This window comes from Neovison vison, chromosome 9, assembly GCF_020171115.1.
Source record: "Neovison vison isolate M4711 chromosome 9, ASM_NN_V1, whole genome shotgun sequence".
Lineage (NCBI taxonomy): Eukaryota > Metazoa > Chordata > Mammalia > Carnivora > Mustelidae > Neogale > Neogale vison.
This window is the reverse complement of record NC_058099.1, coordinates 20,447,337-20,465,632: the sequence shown is the minus strand read 5'-3', so window position 1 is coordinate 20,465,632 and position 18,296 is coordinate 20,447,337. Positions and strand designations below refer to the sequence as shown.

The window sequence follows — 18,296 nt, the reverse complement described above, 5'->3', positions numbered from 1 at the left end:
AAACCGGATCAGTGCCTGTTTTTCAAGGTGGAGTCTCAAATTGTCTCCCTTTAAATGCACTTGTGGCTGGGTACACTCTGTTCGCTTTGGAGGCAGAAAGAAAGCACAGAAAAAGCAGGGTGTTATCAGGCCATGTGGGACACATGGACCGTGTTTGGTGAACAAATGAGGACAGCTTGTACTAGAAAGATGATCAAGGTCATGTATTTCAAAGATGCCAAGGAGAGAGGGTGAACAGCGTGTGACAGGGAAAGGTATCAAAATTACCCTCAGGCCCATAATTCAAGTTAAACACCCTGAAGACATGTACATGTGAGCCCTTATATGGGATTTCACATTCTACAGACTATGTGTGGGGAAAAATAATTAAGATAGTGATGGGCTGGGAGAGAACATCTTAGAATCCTTACAGATTTCAGGGAATGCCTTTTGGGTACTGGCATCATTATGACCAGGACACCAGTAGGAGAAGCTTTAAGAAGTTATTATTATTTCCCACACTGCTTTATTCATAGAAGGTGGTTAGCAAATATTTAGTTGAATTTGACATGTGGCCAATTTGAAACATTAACAGAAATATAACTACTGGATGTCCCATATCTTGTAATTTTTCAAGAGATGGGTTTACTTATGAGTCTAGGAGCATGCTTATCTCAGAGGTTTTGCTGAATGACAAGGCTGGGTTGAGTCAAAAGAGGGTGGTAAGGAGAAGCCATACAGAGGAGGTGGCTTGGAGACTTGAAAAACATATAGGAGTTATCTGGGATCAGAGCAAGGCATAGGGAAGCGCCGGTGCCAAGGTTCTAAAGCAGCAATGAGCTTGGTGTCTTTGCAGATCAAGAAAGGTGCCTTTGGATTCACAGACCTGTACCCATGGGGCGAATAATACATTATATGTTAATAAAAAAATAAAAAGTAAGGAAAGGTGCCTGTGTGAGTGGAGTTCAGCAAGCAAGGGAGCAAACTGGAAGAGGCGAGGTCAGAGAGATAGGTAGGGGCGTGGACCAGCATAGTAGTAGCACCTTAAAGGCTGCGGTTGGTAGGAGTCTGGGTTTTAGTCTTAGGAACACAAAAGGGAAGACATTCAGGTTTATGTAGGGGAATGACAAGATACAGTTTTCACTTTAAGAGGACGGCTGGTGCTACAGCCAGGTGGAGAGTGGGTCGCAGGGCTCGAGAGTGGAGGCAGGGAGACCCTTAGGGAGACCGTCACAGGGAGCCCCATGGCAGATAACTGTGTGGTAGAGCTTGGGCTGCCATGGTGGATTAGGGTAGATTTTGGATGAAGGGCCAGTCAGACTTGCAGCCATATTAATGGGGAGTCAGAAAAGGAGGGATTGGTGACGACTCCTGGGTTTCTGGCTTCAGCGACCGGCTGGGCAGTGCCTTCATTAGGATGGGGAAGTTCGGGGAAGAGCAGATTGGGCAGCTGGGATTCAGTTTTTCTGGCCGTACTGAGTTCAAAAATGCCTGCTGGTCATTAAAGTAGAGCTGCCATGGCAACTGGTTATGAGTTTAGTTCCGAGCGGGAACAGAAATTTGGGAGTTGTTTGCATATAGATGGCGTTTAACTCCGGGGGAGGGGAGTGGACCATCTAGTGAGAGGAGATCGGGGTAACCAGCCTGGCTCAGAGGCATGACCGTATTTAGTGGCCTACGACCTAACTAGAGGAGGAACAAGCAGAAGAGGAAACTCAGAAGGACTGGTAGTGTAGCAGGAGGAAGAAAGTAGAGGAAGCCAAGAGAAATGTTTTTAAAAGGAACATGGTCCACAGTGACTGTTGTATTTAATAATGCGGAGGTCATTGGTGGTTGTGGTTAGAGGTGTGAGATGTGGATGCAGAAGTCTGGTTTTAAAGACTTTGTTTCAAAAGAAACAAACAAACAAACAAACAAAAAAACCCACAACAATTTAGTTTCTCTTTGAGTTGGAGATACTTGAACAGTGTTCCGAGATAGCTTTTTCCAGATGTCAATTATTTGCCACTTTTTCCCCAGCCTGCCCACCTTTCCCCCTGTGAGCCACACGGTGGAGCTAAGGAGTCGAATGACTAAGCTTCAGGTTGGCCATGGAAACAAAAACAGATTTTATTTCTTCTTTCTTTTTTTCAAAGATAGATTTATTTATTTATTTATTTGAGAGAGAGAGAGTGAACATTGGGTGGAAGGTAGAGGAACAGAGGGAGAGGGAGAAGCAAACTCCTCACAGAGCAAAGTGCCCGACTCAGGGCTCAATCCTAGGACCCTGACATCAAGACCTGAGCCGAAGGCAGATGCTTAACCTACGGAGCCAGCCAGGAGCCCCCGAATCAGAAATTTTCTGGAAGATTGAGTCGGGGGAGGAAAAATAGGTCTTCTTTTCTAAACAAAAGTACTTAATAGATTGAGGACATAATTTCTGGAAAAATGAAGAAGCAGGATATAGACATGTACATGATCTCAAATGTTTTTAAAAAAAAGTTAGACAAATATATAAAAATTAGCAGTCTGAGATTCTTGTGGTGGCAGACTAGATATATAAACTTTTTCATGAAATGCACCAAGATGACACTAGAGTGGTTTGTTTGGTCATTTGTTTGAAGTCTACGCCTGCAAAGATAAAGAGCAGGAGGAGAAGAAATAGTAGCAGTACAGTGGGGACTGGAAAGCAAACCAAGAGGTGATAAGCGACTTAGGTGACTCAAAAAACTGCCTTTGAGGCTGACTGTGGGGGAAAGAACTCAGAGACCACCTGGTTTACACTGTGGGACCCTTCAGAAAAGTGGAGAATTGGCAGCACCAAGTACCTCTGGGATGGGGTCGAGAGAGAGCTGAAGAGGAAGATGAGTCAGGAATCTACTTACAAAGAAGTTAGAGCTTCCAGTTCTGACTTCCCTCCTTACACAGAGGCCACTGTCTCTTCTGTCCTCTGGCAGAACTAGAGGCATATTCTCTGGAGGGGTAAAACAGAAGGTCTCTGGACGGAGGGACCCTAGGCACAGTTGAGGCAGGGGGCTAAAATCCTAAAGTCAGGATGCTAAGTAAAAGATGACCAAATGCGGAGACTCCCCGTCATCTTTCTCTGCTCGGCTCTCAGCCTTATATCTTCTCTGTAAGGGTCAGAAGAGCCTTTTCTATAAGCATCTAAACAGGCCAAGAGAAGAGACTTGAAGATACTGATAATGGGGAAAGGATCCTCAATGAAAGGACCAACAGGATCCCTGTAGAGGATTGTCAACAAGCCCTCGATGTATGGAGAGCTTTCAATCAGTTTTTTTACTGTTCCCTTGGATGAGTGGGCAGACAAGGTCTCTGAATATTTAAGAGAAGATTTTAATATGAATATTAAGTTAAAACAAAGAAAAAACATATACTCAGTGAAACATCCTTGAGGGAGAAGAAAATCTCCAGGAAAAAAAAAATCATTAATATCTTTAGAAAGAGATGTCACAACCATAAAAGAAGACTTTTTTTGGTATCTAGAGAACAGAGACCATGGCAATTAAAACCATGATAGAAATGAAAAAAAATTAAAAGAGAAGAAAAAGATAAGGAAATCACTTGTAAAGTGAGACAAAAAGATAATTTGAGAGAAAAAAATATGAAAATGAGAGGATCAGATCTCAGTATCCAACATCTAAATAACAGACTGCCAGGAAGGGGAGACACAGAAATGGAAAACATCAAGGAAGTCTACTCAAGAGAAAAAAATAGAAGACATAAGGTGTACTGGTTGTGCCTGGAAGATGAGATTTCACCTCTCTTTTATGTTTTTCTTTATTTTCCAGATTTTCTGTGATAAGTATCTTTTCAAACTAGAGGGAAATGTGTGGTTTTAATATTACCCACATCGCCCTAAAACATTTAACTCATAGGTGGTCCATTTTCAATAGAATGAAGGTGTAAAAAGCTCATGTCAAAAGGGACAATCTGAGTTCAATCACTTAATCAGAAATTATGTCACCAGGACCAAGGTCAGACTCATGTTCCTGTCTACAGGGAGATACTGGCCTAGGGGGCCACTCCAAAACCAGCCACAGTGCTATGTTGGGTATTTGATTTTTATTCCCATCTGAGCATCTTTGTTACTGAACACTCAGAATTCTCCATGAATCCCCCTTGGGATAAGCCCCTGGCATATCAGAAGAGGAACCATTCTGTTCTACAGTCTTCTACGCATGGATGAGCTGTTCCTGCTCCTCTCATCTTCTTCAAGCCTGCATCATATTGTCTCTCTTACAAAAAAGATTTGACTCTTAAAAACCTTCCAGACTCAAGGTGGCTTTTTGGTAGCTGCTGACCTTTCGCACTGGGGCCTGTCTTGGCAGCTACCTCTTCCTCATCCTGTGAGTTTGTGAGCATATAGTCTCACTGGTGGAAGACGTGAGCATGAGCTCCGGGGCTGGAGAGGAAATGTTGAGGCTTCCAGTTGATTCTGACTATTGTGGTATTTTCTTGGAAGAAAGCCAGTACAGAGATTGAAAGCCAAACCACGGAACATGTATCTGTGATTTAACTTCCACACGCTGGTGTCATTGTAGTTCAGTGGTTATCATTAGCTTGTTATTAACAGTTTGGATGACCAGTATTATGTTTCCATTGTTTAACTTTTTATTATGGAAACATCCAAAAGTAGAGTGGAGGTATCACAGCCCCCCATGCACCCATCAGTTGGCTCCAGCTGTTACCCACTCAGGGTCCACCCTGCTCTAGCTCTGCTCCCACCTGCTTCCAACCCCCACGCCCTGGGTTATTTTAAAGCAAATCCCAGGCATCAGATCACTTCGTACAAAAATATTTAGTACATAGCTCTAAAGTACAAGTGTTGTTTAAAACAAAGAAGAACCACATTATTATCGCACCTAAAATATCCAGTTACCATCCCTGTCCCCAGTTGTCTCAGATACTGTTTTTATAGGTATTTTTTGAAATCGTGACCCATATAAATCCATACTTCACTTGATATGTTTCTTAAGTATTAAAAAAATCCCTTCCCATCTCTGCAATTTATTTGTTAAGGAAATGGGGTCATTCTTCCTCTCTACATTTAAAAAAAAACACGCATATGAGAAAAATATATTTCACGTCTAATTAAAATCATCTTCTCATCGAGACCCTTCCTGGCTGCTTTAGGTACAATTCCGCTCTCCCCCAAACCCTTGGCCCTTTATATCCTCCCATCCTGTTTTCTTTTTCCTCTTCCACTCAGCGTCCCACACAGCTATATTCCCCATACATTAATATATGCAATATCTGCCTCCTTTCTAGAATGTAAGCTCCATGAAAGCAAGGGTTATGTGTATTCTGTTCTCTGCTGGATCTCCGGCACCGGGATTCTGAACAGAGGCACATAAAGGCAGGGCAGAGACATGGGGAGGCTGGCTCAACAGGGAAGTGGCAGAGGGTTGCAAAGGAGCAAGGAAAGTATCTCCCCACGCTTCGCCTTTTGATTTACATTCTCTTGCTCGCTTCGGCAGCACATATACATTCTCCACCAGCATCAGAGACCCTACAGGGTTTTGGGAGCCGCTCAGGAGATAGCTAGCTTTTGCTTGTCACGTGGGGGTGGAGGGACCTCTCTCTAGCTGCTGACCGGGTCCGTTTGTGGTCTCAAGCTCAGGCCCCGTCAACCATAGGCTGGTTTGACCCTTTTTATTGACAGAGCCTGTGTTGTTTGGGGCTACAAGGCTGGTCCATTCAGATCATCACCTGCTGTGTGCAAAGATGCTTTTAACAAGGACGGTAGTCTTGGTTTAGCTCGATTCAAAACCTGTTTCCCAATCTGCAGTGGGGCTGGGCTTCCACTCGGACTGGGGAACTACGCGCCATCCTGGAATGTGGCAGGAAATGCCCAAGTCACCGCTAAGAGGTTAGCAGACTGGCCTCAACCAGGTCCCTCCACTGTACCTTAGTGTTCTTGTCTATAAAATGGGGATAATATCCGTTTACTTCTTCAGGCTCCTTGTGAGTCTTTTCTGCTGTCGAGGTGGGGGATGGTGGTGCGAATCCTCCAGCAGCAGCATGAGAAGGCAGCATTCTGGCCGCTTCAGGGGACAATGGGGGTAGCAGTGGCTAAGGAGTCAGAAGCCAACCTCTCCTCTGGGCCAGGGAGGGCCACGCTAACTAGGGGAGGGAGTGTAGCTGAATCCTCAGGCCCCTTCGCCTGCTGTAGGATAGGGAGAAGAGATGCATCTGATCTGTTCTAGCTGTGTGGAGCTCTTGCCATCCCTCCCCTCCTGGGGGCCTTGGCACCCAGGTCAGAGAGTTCTGGAGCAGAACAAGGGACAAGAAGCCTCACACTGTACTGATTGGGTTCCAAAGCATTGCTTGGAGAGCATTTCTAGCTTTGGTTACGAGGTTCTTGCCACACTGACAGAGCATCACCAGGACAGCCCATTCCTAGTCTGGGTCTGTGCCTTTTCCAGTAAGATATGAGGTGTCCCGTGATGAGAGCCCACGGCAGTGACGAGGGTTTCATGCGTCAGCCCCTCCCTGCTGTTCCGTTGTGCCCTGGAGAATCACGTCTGGGTCTGTATGGATAGCATCATGTGTTTGGGTAGAGATTGTGATTTTACTAGTAAATCCTTACTAGTGGATTTACACAATTTTCTGGGTTCTATGAAATCCAGAGGGGACCCCTGACTTTTTTTTTACTTTATGTATCTGTGTGCTGTCCAGTATGGCAGCCACTAGCCATAGGCAGCTATTTAAATTTAAATTCAAATTAGTTAAGCAAAAGTTTAAGTCCAGTTCCTCAGTCACGCCAGCCGGCTGCAGGAGTTCAGTCAGCGGGTGGGACGGACGGCTCCCGGATTAAGTGCGGATGAAGGGACGTTTCCCTCAGAGCAGAGAGTCCTGTTGAACAACTGTGAGACTTTGCTACTCAGTGTTTGAGGAGTGGGTTTGGGAGAGCTTCAAAGCATCCGGGAGAAAGACAAGTGGCAAACAAAAGCTGCTCTATTACAGGTTTTTTCCCTCACATTCTTCACAGGGTAAAACACTTCTCAAAGGAAATACTTACCTCAGAGGAAGGCTTGAGGTTCCCAGCATTATAACCCATTGCAGTAGAAGGTTCCCCCCAAGTGCACTCAACTGCTCAGCCACTTCTACCTTTTTAGCACGTTGTCAGGGACACAAGGTGGCCCCTGCTTAGCCAAGGAGCCAAGACTCCTTTCCTGCCTGATTCCATACTGTGTGGGAAAAGCCTGAGATTAGAAGCTTTCGCAGCACTTTGTGACTTCTGAGTTAGTGGGAAGGAAAATTCTTACCACTTTCAATTTGCCATTCATCCTTCTTCTACTAAAAGGAGAAAAAAGAAACCCTTGGATAAAACAGATGCTTTCCTAGACCGTGGATTGCATTCCTTTCTGTCCTACCTAGTGGGGTCTCCGTGGTGGAGCCGGCAGCAGGTGGGGGCAAGGGCGGCACCCGGGGCACAGATATAGGGAGACGCTCAGGCTCAGGTACCGACCTTACAGGGGTCCGAGAGTGATTATCTCCTTCAATTTTGTGTCCTGGGCTCTTGGCTCGCCTCGCCCGAGCCCTGCCGAGGCTGGCTCTGTTTGAGCTCAGGTACCACTGCCCCTTGCAGGCTCACTGTGTGGTTCTGGGGATTCTGGACTTGTGCATAGATGCACCTTTGTGCTGTGTCTATACCTCTTCCCTTAGTAGAACCCCTCAGGTGCCGGGGCGGGGTATCTCTTTGCTCTTTGGATGCCTGGTCCAGAGCAGGGGGACAGATGAGCGGCTCCCAGATCATGGAGCAAATCAGCCCACCAGGATCAACTCTGTGAACCAGAGTCAAGAACTCTCCTGACTTAGACTTTTCCACGAATGGTCCAGAGAACGGCCTGCGCTGTCCCCTGCCAAGCTTCACATTCCAGCACAGCAGAGTCCTCTCATCAGTGTGGCTGCGGTGGTTCTGTTCCCCTACTTGTCCTCACCCAGAGCATCCGTCACCTCCAGCACCAGGCCGAGCTACTGTGCTAGAAAGCTCAGAGACGGTGCTGTAAGGGTGGGGCAGACTGAGTGGAGTCATCCAATCAGTAGTCCGTATGTATATCCACTGGGAAGGTTGAAATTCAATTGGCCACCTGTGTAGGGGCGGGGCTCAACCACCCCCATAAAGGTTGCTCTGCCAGGCTGCCAAGGGGGGCTCCTGCAGGAGAGCCGGGGCTGCTGCAGGAGAGCCGGGGCCGGGGCTCCTGCAGGAGGGCCGGGGGCTGCTGCAGGAGAGCAGCGGCTGCTACAGGAGGGATGGAGTCGGCGGAGAGCGGTGGAAGTCTGCGGAAGGCGGTGAAGTCGGCGGAGAGCGGTGGAAGTCGCAGAAGAGCAGGGGAGTCAACGGTGTATAGAAGAGCTGTAACAGCTCTTGTAAGAGCTATAACCGCGTTTGGCGGTCCAGCCTCCAGCCTCCGGCGGCCCCGAGCCGCCGCCGGCAGCCTCCAGCCTCCGGCGGCGGCCCCGAGCGCTGCCGCCTGCAGCTTCCAGCCTCCGGCGGCGGCCCCGAGCACCGCCGCCTGCAGCTTCCAGCCTCCGGGGGCCCAGCAGTCCAGTCGTCTGCGGTCCAGTTGTCAGCGGTCCCTCGACGCCTGCGGTCCTGAGACATCTGCGGTCCAGTTGCCAGCGTTCCCTCGACGCCTGTGGTCCTGAGACATCTGCGGTCCAGTTGTCAGCGGTCCCTCGACGCCTGTGGTCCTGAGACATCTGCGGTCCAGTTGTCAGCGGTCCCTCGACGCCTGCGGTCCAGTTGTCAGCGGTCCCTCGACGCCTGCGGTCCTGACACATCTGCGGTCCGGTTGTCAGCGGTCCCTCGACGCCTGCGGTCCTGAGACATCTGGGGTCCAGTTGTCAGCGGTCCCTCGACGCCTGCGGTCCTGATGCCTACAGACCCTAGAGGCCAGCAGTCGGTCCTGACACCTGCAGCCCCTAGATGCCAGCAGTCTGGAGGCGTAAGCAGCCCTGAGATGCCAACGGCCCCTAGACACCAGCAGCCTCCCTGCAAAATGCCTCGCCACCCCGAACCACAAGTGGCCTTGTCTGCAGTGGTGGCTTCCTCCGGGTGGAAGCCTGGTCAGAGTAGCATCGTGGGGAGCAGAGTCTGTGTCATCTGGGTTGTCCTCCTTGTCATTGTTGCTTCTTCGTCATTGGGAGTGGCCTCATCCAGGAAATGGTCTTGTCCAGAACAGCCTCTTCTTGGGAGCGGCCTTGTCCGGGGAGAAACTTCATTGAGCAGTGGCCTTGTCTTGGGAGTGGCCTCTTCTTGGGAACGGCTCCAATCATGGAGCGGCCTCATCTGTGGAGCAGCAACGTCATCTAGAGCGGCCTCGTCCAGAGTGGCCTTCTTGGAAGTGACCTTGTTGGGTTCATCGTCACCGCCTTTTCGTAAGAGGTAGCTCTGACCGGTAGTTTGATTCCTGATGCTTGGCGCGAAATAAAGTTTTGCTTGACCTTCGCTTTGTATCAGTCTCGTTCCTTTGATCACGGACCCTAACAGTGCCACCCGTCTTCCACCCCTACTTCCCCCAGAGTCCATGTCACGTGTCACACGGCAGCTGGACTGTCCTGGGAGCAGGTGGCGGGGCCTGGGTGTGCCATGACCTGGGGAGGAACGGGGCAGAGAAGCAACTGCCTGGGTGCTGGGAGGCTCCTTTGTGAACTCAGTGTGACATGCTTCCCCTCTTTCATCCCGCAGAGCGTCCTGAAGAAGAGGGACCAAGTGCAAGCGGAGTACGAAGCCAAACTGGAAGCTGTGGCTCTGAGGAAGGAAGACCGCCCCAAGGTCAGGGAGGCTCCCCGGGAGGGCTGGGCCCTCGGGGCTGCAGCCGCAGCTGCCCCGCTGGTGCTAAGTGAAGTCTTGTCCCTAGATCCGTGCGGCTCAGGTGGTCAGGCCCAGCTGGGCTGTGTTGGTGCTATGACTGTCCTCCATTTGTTCTCTTTGATATCGTTTTTCTGGAACCTTCTAACGTGTACGTGGGGTTTTCTGCTGTTTCCTCAGGGTTGGTTTGTTTTGTTTTTTGGGGGTTTTCTTGTTTGTTTTTTTTTTCTGGTTTGGTTTGGTTTTGTTTTGACTTTCAGCTTTGCCATGCAGGGGCAGTTCCTCACTCTGTAAAATGGGGTTGAGGAGAAAGGGGGAAGAACAGTCTAGATCACTATTCTCAGAAGTGTGGTCTGCTGACTCATCCACGGTTACTGACCCATGACAAGAAAGGTGTAGAAGCTGAGGGTCAGCAGTTCGATAGCAGATTGATAGTTGTTGAACCCGCATCGGGAGTGTTGTCCAACTAGCTCATGTGGAGCGAACTGCTTACGAGTCACACATAGTAGGTCTATGACTTTGTCATACTGGGGGAAAAAAGCCAACAGATAGTGGTCCTTTTCCACAGTCTAAGAAGCACTGACTGAGTGTATTTAAGGGCTCTGGGTCCGGACAAAGGATCCTGAGGTAAACACACACACATCCCATCCCTTGTGTTGCCCTCTGCCATTTGTTGCCTTTTTCTCCCCGGGATAAAACAAGAGAAAAACAAGATTAGTAACAGCCAGCATTCAAGTTGGGCATGAAACTGTTTACAGTATCTCACTGATTCCGTACAACAGTTATGCACTTTGAGAGATGAGCAAACCACGGCCCAAGATCTCGAAGTTCGTAAATGTTGCAGCTTCTGACTCCGGTCACCCCTGTGTTACTGTGCTCCTTTTTGGGTAGTCTTTGGAAGACTTGTATTTGGAAGGTGTAACTGGAAGGTGTGTTCGTTTTCGGAGAAGAGGTGGGGGGAGGGAATGTTATTGAAAAGATTTAAAAAAAGAAAGCTAAATCGCAGGGGTGCACGGTTCAGAGAAATGGTTTGGCAGCAGAACAGTTTGTCTCCCTCTGCTTGGTTCCGGCTGCTGGTACAGCTGTGCTGAGACGCACCTGGCAAGGAGCCAGCTTTGGAAATTTGAAACCCGCACCTCAAAAATGGCACACCTTGACTCCATATAGTGTGTGTGTGTGTGTATGTGTGTACTGTGTCTATACCTCTTCCCAATATCTAGATATTGCCTCCCGTGATCACCACAATAGCCATCTGTGGCCCAAGGGAAGGCATTGTTCTTTCCCCATTTCATGGGTGGGGAATAAGCCACAGAGCAGCTGGGTAAATCGCCTAGCTCTGTGGGTACCCAGGGTCTTTACCCAGTGTGCAGCAGGCCTACAATCCACGTTTGTTGCACTGGTTTATGTGTCACCCATAGTGACCTACATGACAGTGAAGGTACAGCTGATGGAGAGTCAGGTGATAGGGACAGGGATGTCACCGGCCTGGTGTGTGCCACCGCGACATGGCCAGAAGGCCAGGCGCCTCTCATCTGTTCCTCTCACCACAGGTTGGCCTGCTTCTGTCCTGTGTGTAATGAGGGGCCCATGGGGACCAGCCACACACTGTCTTCCAGCTGCCTGTTCCCTCGACTAGTTCTGAGCCATTCCTGGGATATTCTGGAACACTATGCCATTTAAAGGAATGACATGAAATACTGTGTTTGTATATTTCCAATTTTCTTTCTTTTTTAGTAGGCTTCATGCTGGGCTTGAACTCATGCCCTTAAGATTAAGAGTTGGATGCTTAAGCCACCAAGCCACCGATGCGCCCTGTGAAATTTCATTCTAACAATTTCGCTTTCTGACATAGATATACAAGTCACTTTTCCCGATGAGGGAGGAAGGGAGAGACAGCAAGTTCTGCTGCTGGCCTAGTTAGGGAGATGAAGATCTTGTATTTAAAAGGTGTTTCGGGCACCTGGGTGGCTCAGTGGGTTAAGCCTCTGCCTTTGGCTCAGGTCATGATCCCAGGGTCCTGGGTTCAAGCCCCACATCGGGCTCTCTGCCCAGCAAGGACCCTGCTTCCTCCTCTGTCTCTGCCTGCCTCTCTGCCTACTTGTGACCTCTGACTCTCTCTCTGACAAATAAATAAATAAAATATTTTTAAAAAAATTTAAATAAATAAAAGGTGTTCGTCAGCATTCATCCCTGCTCAGCACCAAATACAAGCTTTCTCGGAGGCTGGTTTGTCATTTAATATGTGTTCCGCTCTGTACGGAACAGTTCCTTTGTAAAGACAGGAGCTGAAGGTTATGACTAATGGGCCAAGGGGAATGCGGACCGTGCCGTGGCGTGCTGGCTGCCTAAGGTCGCACCACCTGGGAGCAGATGGAGCCGAGACAACAGTGGTTTCTGGCTCCCACGTTCCACCCAGCCAAGCTGCTGGGCTCCTGCCTCCTTGCTGTATGCTCCCTGCCGGCCTGGGTGACTCCCCTTCTCCTCCCCGTGGGTGTTGAAATCTTCTTGCTGCAGCTGTTTCCACCTTCCTAAAGCATCACCCATAAGACACCCTCCCTTGACCACAGAGTTCTTAGAAGAGGGGGAAGGGTTTCTTCCCAGCCAGGGAGACTAACCAGGACGTCTGAACATGCTTACATTCTCTCAGCACACTGTGGGGAGGCAGTCTTGGTCTTCCCGCTCTCTGGTGGGTTGCTGAGCCATGCCCATGTTAATTTTGCCCTTAGTCAGATGGTGGTAATTAACCAAACGGGCTCTCAGTTGCTGGTGCACCAGTGAGTGTTATCTCCTGGTGGGAGCGGCAGAAATTGTGCCACCAGTTTTGAATCTGGGACAGCAACTACGTTGGGGGGCAGCGGAGGGCTCCGTTGGTGGCCTTCCCCAGTGAGTAAGGGTTTGGTTGAAAGAGCACAGGATTTAGACCTAGACAGCCCTGGGTTCAAATCCCAGCTCTGTCCTCCAGCTTGGACGGTTTGCTCATTAGTCCTTGTAGGCTTTCTGCTGTGAAGTTCAGCATAGTGTCTGATGTAGAAACAGGCTCCGTGGAGGGGCCTCAGCTTCCCATTCCAGCTCCGCCTGTCTCCAGGAGGAATGCTGACTGCGAACTTTGTTTTTTCCTGGTCTGTTGCCCTTATGGCTTTTTTTTTTTTTTTTTTTTTTTTTTTTGCTTAATTCTTTTTTTTTTTTTTTCACTGTATCGTTTGGGCATGATGACCTTGTGTTCTCAAGTTTCCCCTTCCCAGCCCTCCCGAATACCTGTCCTCCATTGCAGCCCATCAGCAGGTGAATGTTTGCTGTGTTTTGTTGTTTTGTCTGGTTTTGAGTTCTGCTGAGAGCTGCTATTGGCAAGAGAAGGCAGGGGGTCAGGAAGTGGGTCAGCACGGATTCTTACCCCAAAGACCCAGTGGGCCCTGCTGTCCATGACGAGAGCAGGAACAAGACTGCTCACAGGGTCGACGGGGCACGCGGTGGCTCAATTGGTGAAGCGGCTGCCTTCGGCTCAGGTCGTGATCCCAGGGTCCTGGGATCGAGCCCCAGGTCGGGCTCCCTGCTCAGCAGAGAGCCTGCTTCTCCCTCTCCCTCTACTTGTTGCTCTCTTTCTGTCAAAGAAATAAAATTTCTAAAAAAAAAAGGATTGCTCACAGGTTGGTCCCAGGGATGCCGGGAAGGAAAGGATTCTTACCTGAAGACGGGCAGTTTTCACAGGGCTCTGGGCACGTTAACAACATCTGAGGGTCTTAGCAAGCCTAGGGGCTTGCCTTGTTTTGAGGCTGAAGTCTTGCAGAGTTGCTCTAAAGAGAGAGAAAAAGTTGGTTTCTGTGAAGCCGTGGAGTGGTATCAGAATCCGATCACTTCTCCAAAACCCAGCAGAAAGAAATGGCCTTGTGGGTCTCCACAGCCCCCTCTATGAATTTCACACCAGAGAGGCCATGTGAGGAGGAAGGAGAGGTGTCCTGTGGCCCCCACTGCTGACTGTGGCGAGGCTGTGCGCAGGGATGGGCCTAGAGGATCACAGAAGTCAAAGTTTTGCTTTGTATTTAGGGTTGAGAAAAGTCAGCAGAGCCTGAGGGGGTTTCTTCTCCGGTGAGGGGACCTTCGGATTATGCGGACTTGGCTTGTCTTGTTTGAACTTTGAGGTCAGAGCAGTGACAGGCATTTAGTGGGCTGCCTTACGTTGTGCTTGTCAGGGCCCCAGACTCATGTAAATCTTCACATGTGGAAACCCCCCCCACCCCGGAATCCAGAGCGGGTATCAGAGCTGTTACTAGACACAACGAGGAATTGCATTTAAAACTGGCTGGGAGCTCATACACTAACCTGAACAGTAAGAGTAAACCATGGAGGGAAGTTGCACATTTTACTCCATTCTGTGACGGGCTCTTTTCAGTGCTAATCTATTCGTGTAATTCCAGAAAGAACAAAGGAGGGGTGCCAAGGGAGAATACAAAAATCTTACAGTTATCTTCAAAAGATAAAAAGAAGTGGGGGGGTTGGGGAAGCATGCTGTTTTAAGCCCTGACCCATAAGTGGCCTTGTCGTAGGTCCGGCACCAGGTGAAGAAGCTGCTGGAAACACATAGTGTTGTCTTGGAGGTGAGAAGGTGCATCACGTGGAAAAGGGTAGGAGCAGAGAACAGGATGTACTGAGCTGCTGCTTCCTTGACTGAGCAGAAGTAGGGAAGGGAAATGGAACTCGGGATCGCTTGCACACACCTTGAAGACCATGGACCATTCAGAGCTCTTTGAACCTCCAGCAAAGTGACCGTTCTGGGCCAGGGAATATGGCCGGGAGCAAGAACTCTAGTTCTAAAGTGAGATGGGGGCAAGGAGACTTCTTCCTGTGGAGCTTCTACGGACCCGAGAGTTTTGTGAAGTCATCTGTCATTTTCACACACGTCAGATGAGTGAAGACAGATGTGCCTGATGTCTCCCCATTCTCTCCACGGTGGCTGCCATCCCAGCCTGGGGTAGAAAGCCAGCGGTCACATCAGCCAAGAAATGGCAGGACCCTGTCACCTTCCTTATGTTGTTCCTGCAACACCTTCTATAATGTCGTTATTCCCATTGTACAGATGAGGCATCCGGGCTCAGGGGAATTACGCAGAATACATGACAAAGCTAACAAGGCGTGGAACTGGACTTGGTTCTTGGATGTGTCTGGTTCCCATGTTAGAACCCTTCATCCCCACTCTGGGGCTCCCAGCAAGCCTGGCTCCATTGAAGTAGAGGTTCCGGCCATTGTAAGTGTATGTAGATTAAACTAGTGGGGCTGGGGGAGAGAATGTAGACCTTCTCTTGGGTCTTCATCTCTGTGTCTCTGAGCTCCTTCCAGTCATCAGGGAGGTGAGCTCATGGCTCCTCTGTTCTCAGGGCGCCTGTCCTCTGCCTGGCTTGGGCACTCACTCCTTCCTCCTTACCAGCCCTTCTCTGAAATTTGTTTCTGTGTGTGTGTGTGTGTGTGTGTGTTTAAAGCATTCTTTCAGGGTACCAGTACCTTCCTATTTGTCCAGTTCAGTAGCCTCTTATTGATCTTTAACCCTGTCTCAGTGTTTTCTCAACTTTTTTTTCATCTCTGACTCACATAGAAAATGAAAATATTTGTATAGTACACCTGGATAGACAGGACAGATTGCTTTAAATGAGGTGACCAGCTGGGGATCGATACTGTTTATTCACACAGCCCCAGTGAGGAAGCTCTGCCCCACCTTTCCCTCAGCAGCGCATGGCAGAGAAGACTACCATCTTGAACTGGTTTTGTCATTGGTCCTGGGACCTGTCCCATAGCAGCCATGAACCTTCTCTCTCCCCCAAGCCTTGGGATCATGTCTGCCTTATATAATATTTAGGGACTTTATTAACCTACTGTCATCAAGGGAGCAGATAATGTGATAACTCCAGCCTAACTCCAAGAAAGAAATTCAGGTATTTATATTGTAGGGCCTAGAAATGCCTGGTACATGGGAGAGCTCATTTTTTAAATGAGTGTTGAACAAATTTGCTTCCCACCCTGCTCCCCAACACACAAAAATGCTTAAGTTCATCCCACATTACCCTTCTCCCATCGCTCCAACAACCCATATTCTGTAATGGAAATTCTCATGAGAGAGAAGGGAGCCATTGTGGAAAATACAATCTTGTCTCTATTTAGAAATGTTGTCTTTTGAGGGCCCACCTGGTAGTTTCTTGTTGGTGTCTTGTGATAAGCGATAGCCTAGCATTGAGTAATTCTATCTCAACATCCTTCAGACACAAGATACCACAACTCTAACGACACCTCGGCCAAAAAATTAAAACATTGAGCTGAGCGAAGCTGGATGTTCCTGGTCAGTGAACCGATTGTCACAAGGACACCCTCCAGAAAGAGACAAAAGTGAGAAGAATGCCAGTCACCTTCCTCTTCATTAAGTTGGGAATCTTCAGCTGGTCTCTTCGGAAGGCTCATCCCAATTCCCACTTCCTCTTCATCTCTTCCTTTTAGCCCTTCCCTCTCTCCTCCTCCTAACCTAACCTCTCCTCCTCCTAAACGTGTTTCTGTGGCTCCGCCTACCCTGACTCACTTCCTGCTTCTGTGCTCTTCTGAGTCACCTCTGTTGATCCGTGTACTAACCCTACACGTTTAGGCTTCTCCATGAATTCTAACCTTCAGCCACCACCCCCAACCTCCTCTGTGATTTCCCCATATATTAAAAAATTTTGAATCATGGCAGAACACACATAAACAAAATTACCACTTTAACTGTTCTTAAGCTTACAGTTCAGTAGTGTTAAGTAAATCCACAGTGTTGTGCAATGGAGCTCCAAAACTCTTTTCATCTTGGGGAACCGAGACTGTAGCCGTGAAACACATCCCCATTTCCTCTCTCCCAGGCCCCTGGCAACCACTGTTGTGCTTTCTGTCTCTGTAGGTCTGACCACTACCTCTTAGAAGTAGAGTCATATACTATTTGTCTTTTGGTAACTGCCTTATTTCGCTTAGCCTGAGGTCCTCAAGGTTCATCTGTGTTGTAGCTTGTGTCAGCATTTCCTTCCTCTTGAAGGCTGAATTATACCCCACCATATGTGCATACCCCTTTTTGTTTACCTGTCCATCCATGGACAGACACTTGAGTCGCTTCTGCCTTTTTGTCATTTTGTTGTTGTTCTCCTCATCACTGTCGGTAGCCATCTTAATGGATGTGCAGTGGTTCTCACTGGGGTTTTGAATTGCATTTCCCTAGTGATTGGTGACAGGGAGCACCTTTTCCTATGCCCACTGGCCATTCATAGATCTTCTCTGCATAAACGTCTGTTCAAATCCTTTACTTCTATTAAATCAGGTTGCTGTTGAGTTGTTTCTGTCTCTTTTGTGGAGGGGGGGCTCCCCCTTCCCATGGCTGTAGCAGGCCCCTTTCTCTGGTCTGTGCACCCGCCCTTTATCCTGAGCCCTCCGATGTGCTGCTGCCCCTCTGGCCACCCAGACTCCAGACGTCGGGCTCCCCTCTGACTTCCTGTATCTTATTTCTCATATGCAGCTTGTTGCCACATCTGTCAGGACTGTCTCCACCAGCCTGGCCTGATCTGTCCTCTACCTCATGCTGTTAGAGCCACCACCCCGGTTCTACGGTGCCTGGGTGATCTCATGCCAATATATTTTGGTTTTGACTCATCTGTGATCTCTGGTGAAATCTCAGGGTGAGGTAGCCTGCGTGAAGGGTGGTGAAAGCTTGAATGAACGTATTTAATAATATTTTATATTGGGGGGGGAAACCTTTTTATATGACATGGAATGAAGTTCATAACATTTGTTCTTGACTGGGGTGTGCTGTGCACATGGCAGATTATCTTTTCTTTTTTTTTTTTAAAGATTTTATTTATTTATTTGACAGACAGAGATCACAAGTAGGCAGAGAGGCAGGCAGAGAGAGAGAGGAGGAAGCAGGCTCCCTGCTGAGCAGAGAGCCCGATGTGGGGCTCGATCCCAGGGCACTGAGCCACCCAGGCGCCCCCAGATTATCTTTTCTGAACAGCAATTTATAATATTGACGCTGATCGAAATGTTGAAATATTTGTGGAGCATTTAATCTATGCCAGACACTAAATATTTTATACATAATATCTTGTTTAACCTCATAACAACCTTAGGAGGTGGTTGGTGTTATCCAGAAATGGAAGCTGTGGCCTGGAGAGATCCCAGGTCACCCATCGAGGTGGTTATAGATATGGTATTTAAGCTCTGGAAATCTGGCTCTAGAGCTTTCTGTATAGTTATAGGAAGCACAAGGCTTTTCTAATTTCCCAAAGGGGGGCACATGTTAAGTGGAACTGAGAAAACCTGGACTCAGGAACCCAGGCTTCTCATCTCCTTCTGCCTCCCTCCGCCCCCCGCCATCTTGCCGGCCGGGGTTCTCTGTCTGTCCTCTGTGGGCACTGTGGCCTGTGAGGATTCCTGAGGTGGGTCCAGATACAGCCTCTCCTCTCTCACTTGCATGTGCTGTCACTCCAGAGAGCCCTCCCCCTGTCAG

The 18,296-nt window shown here is 48.8% G+C and overlaps 1 protein-coding gene across 4 annotated transcripts in view; it reads left to right on the top strand.

Annotated features, from left to right (window-relative positions):
• SNX30 (sorting nexin family member 30) overlaps positions 1 to 18,296 on the top strand; it is a 112,540-nt gene that overhangs the window by 82,071 nt on the left and 12,173 nt on the right. For 3 of the 4 annotated variants that reach the window (XR_006386381.1, XR_006386380.1, XM_044265114.1), the window contains exon 7: positions 9,674 to 9,760. Coding sequence is in view for 2 of the 4 variants with exons in the window: in XM_044265114.1 (XP_044121049.1) it covers positions 9,674 to 9,760 (87 nt within the window). In the remaining 2 variants the exon portion in view is untranslated. Of the gene's footprint in view, positions 1 to 9,673; positions 9,761 to 11,346; positions 11,779 to 18,296 lie in introns of those variants that run through there. The other variant, XM_044265115.1, reaches the window with a different exon arrangement.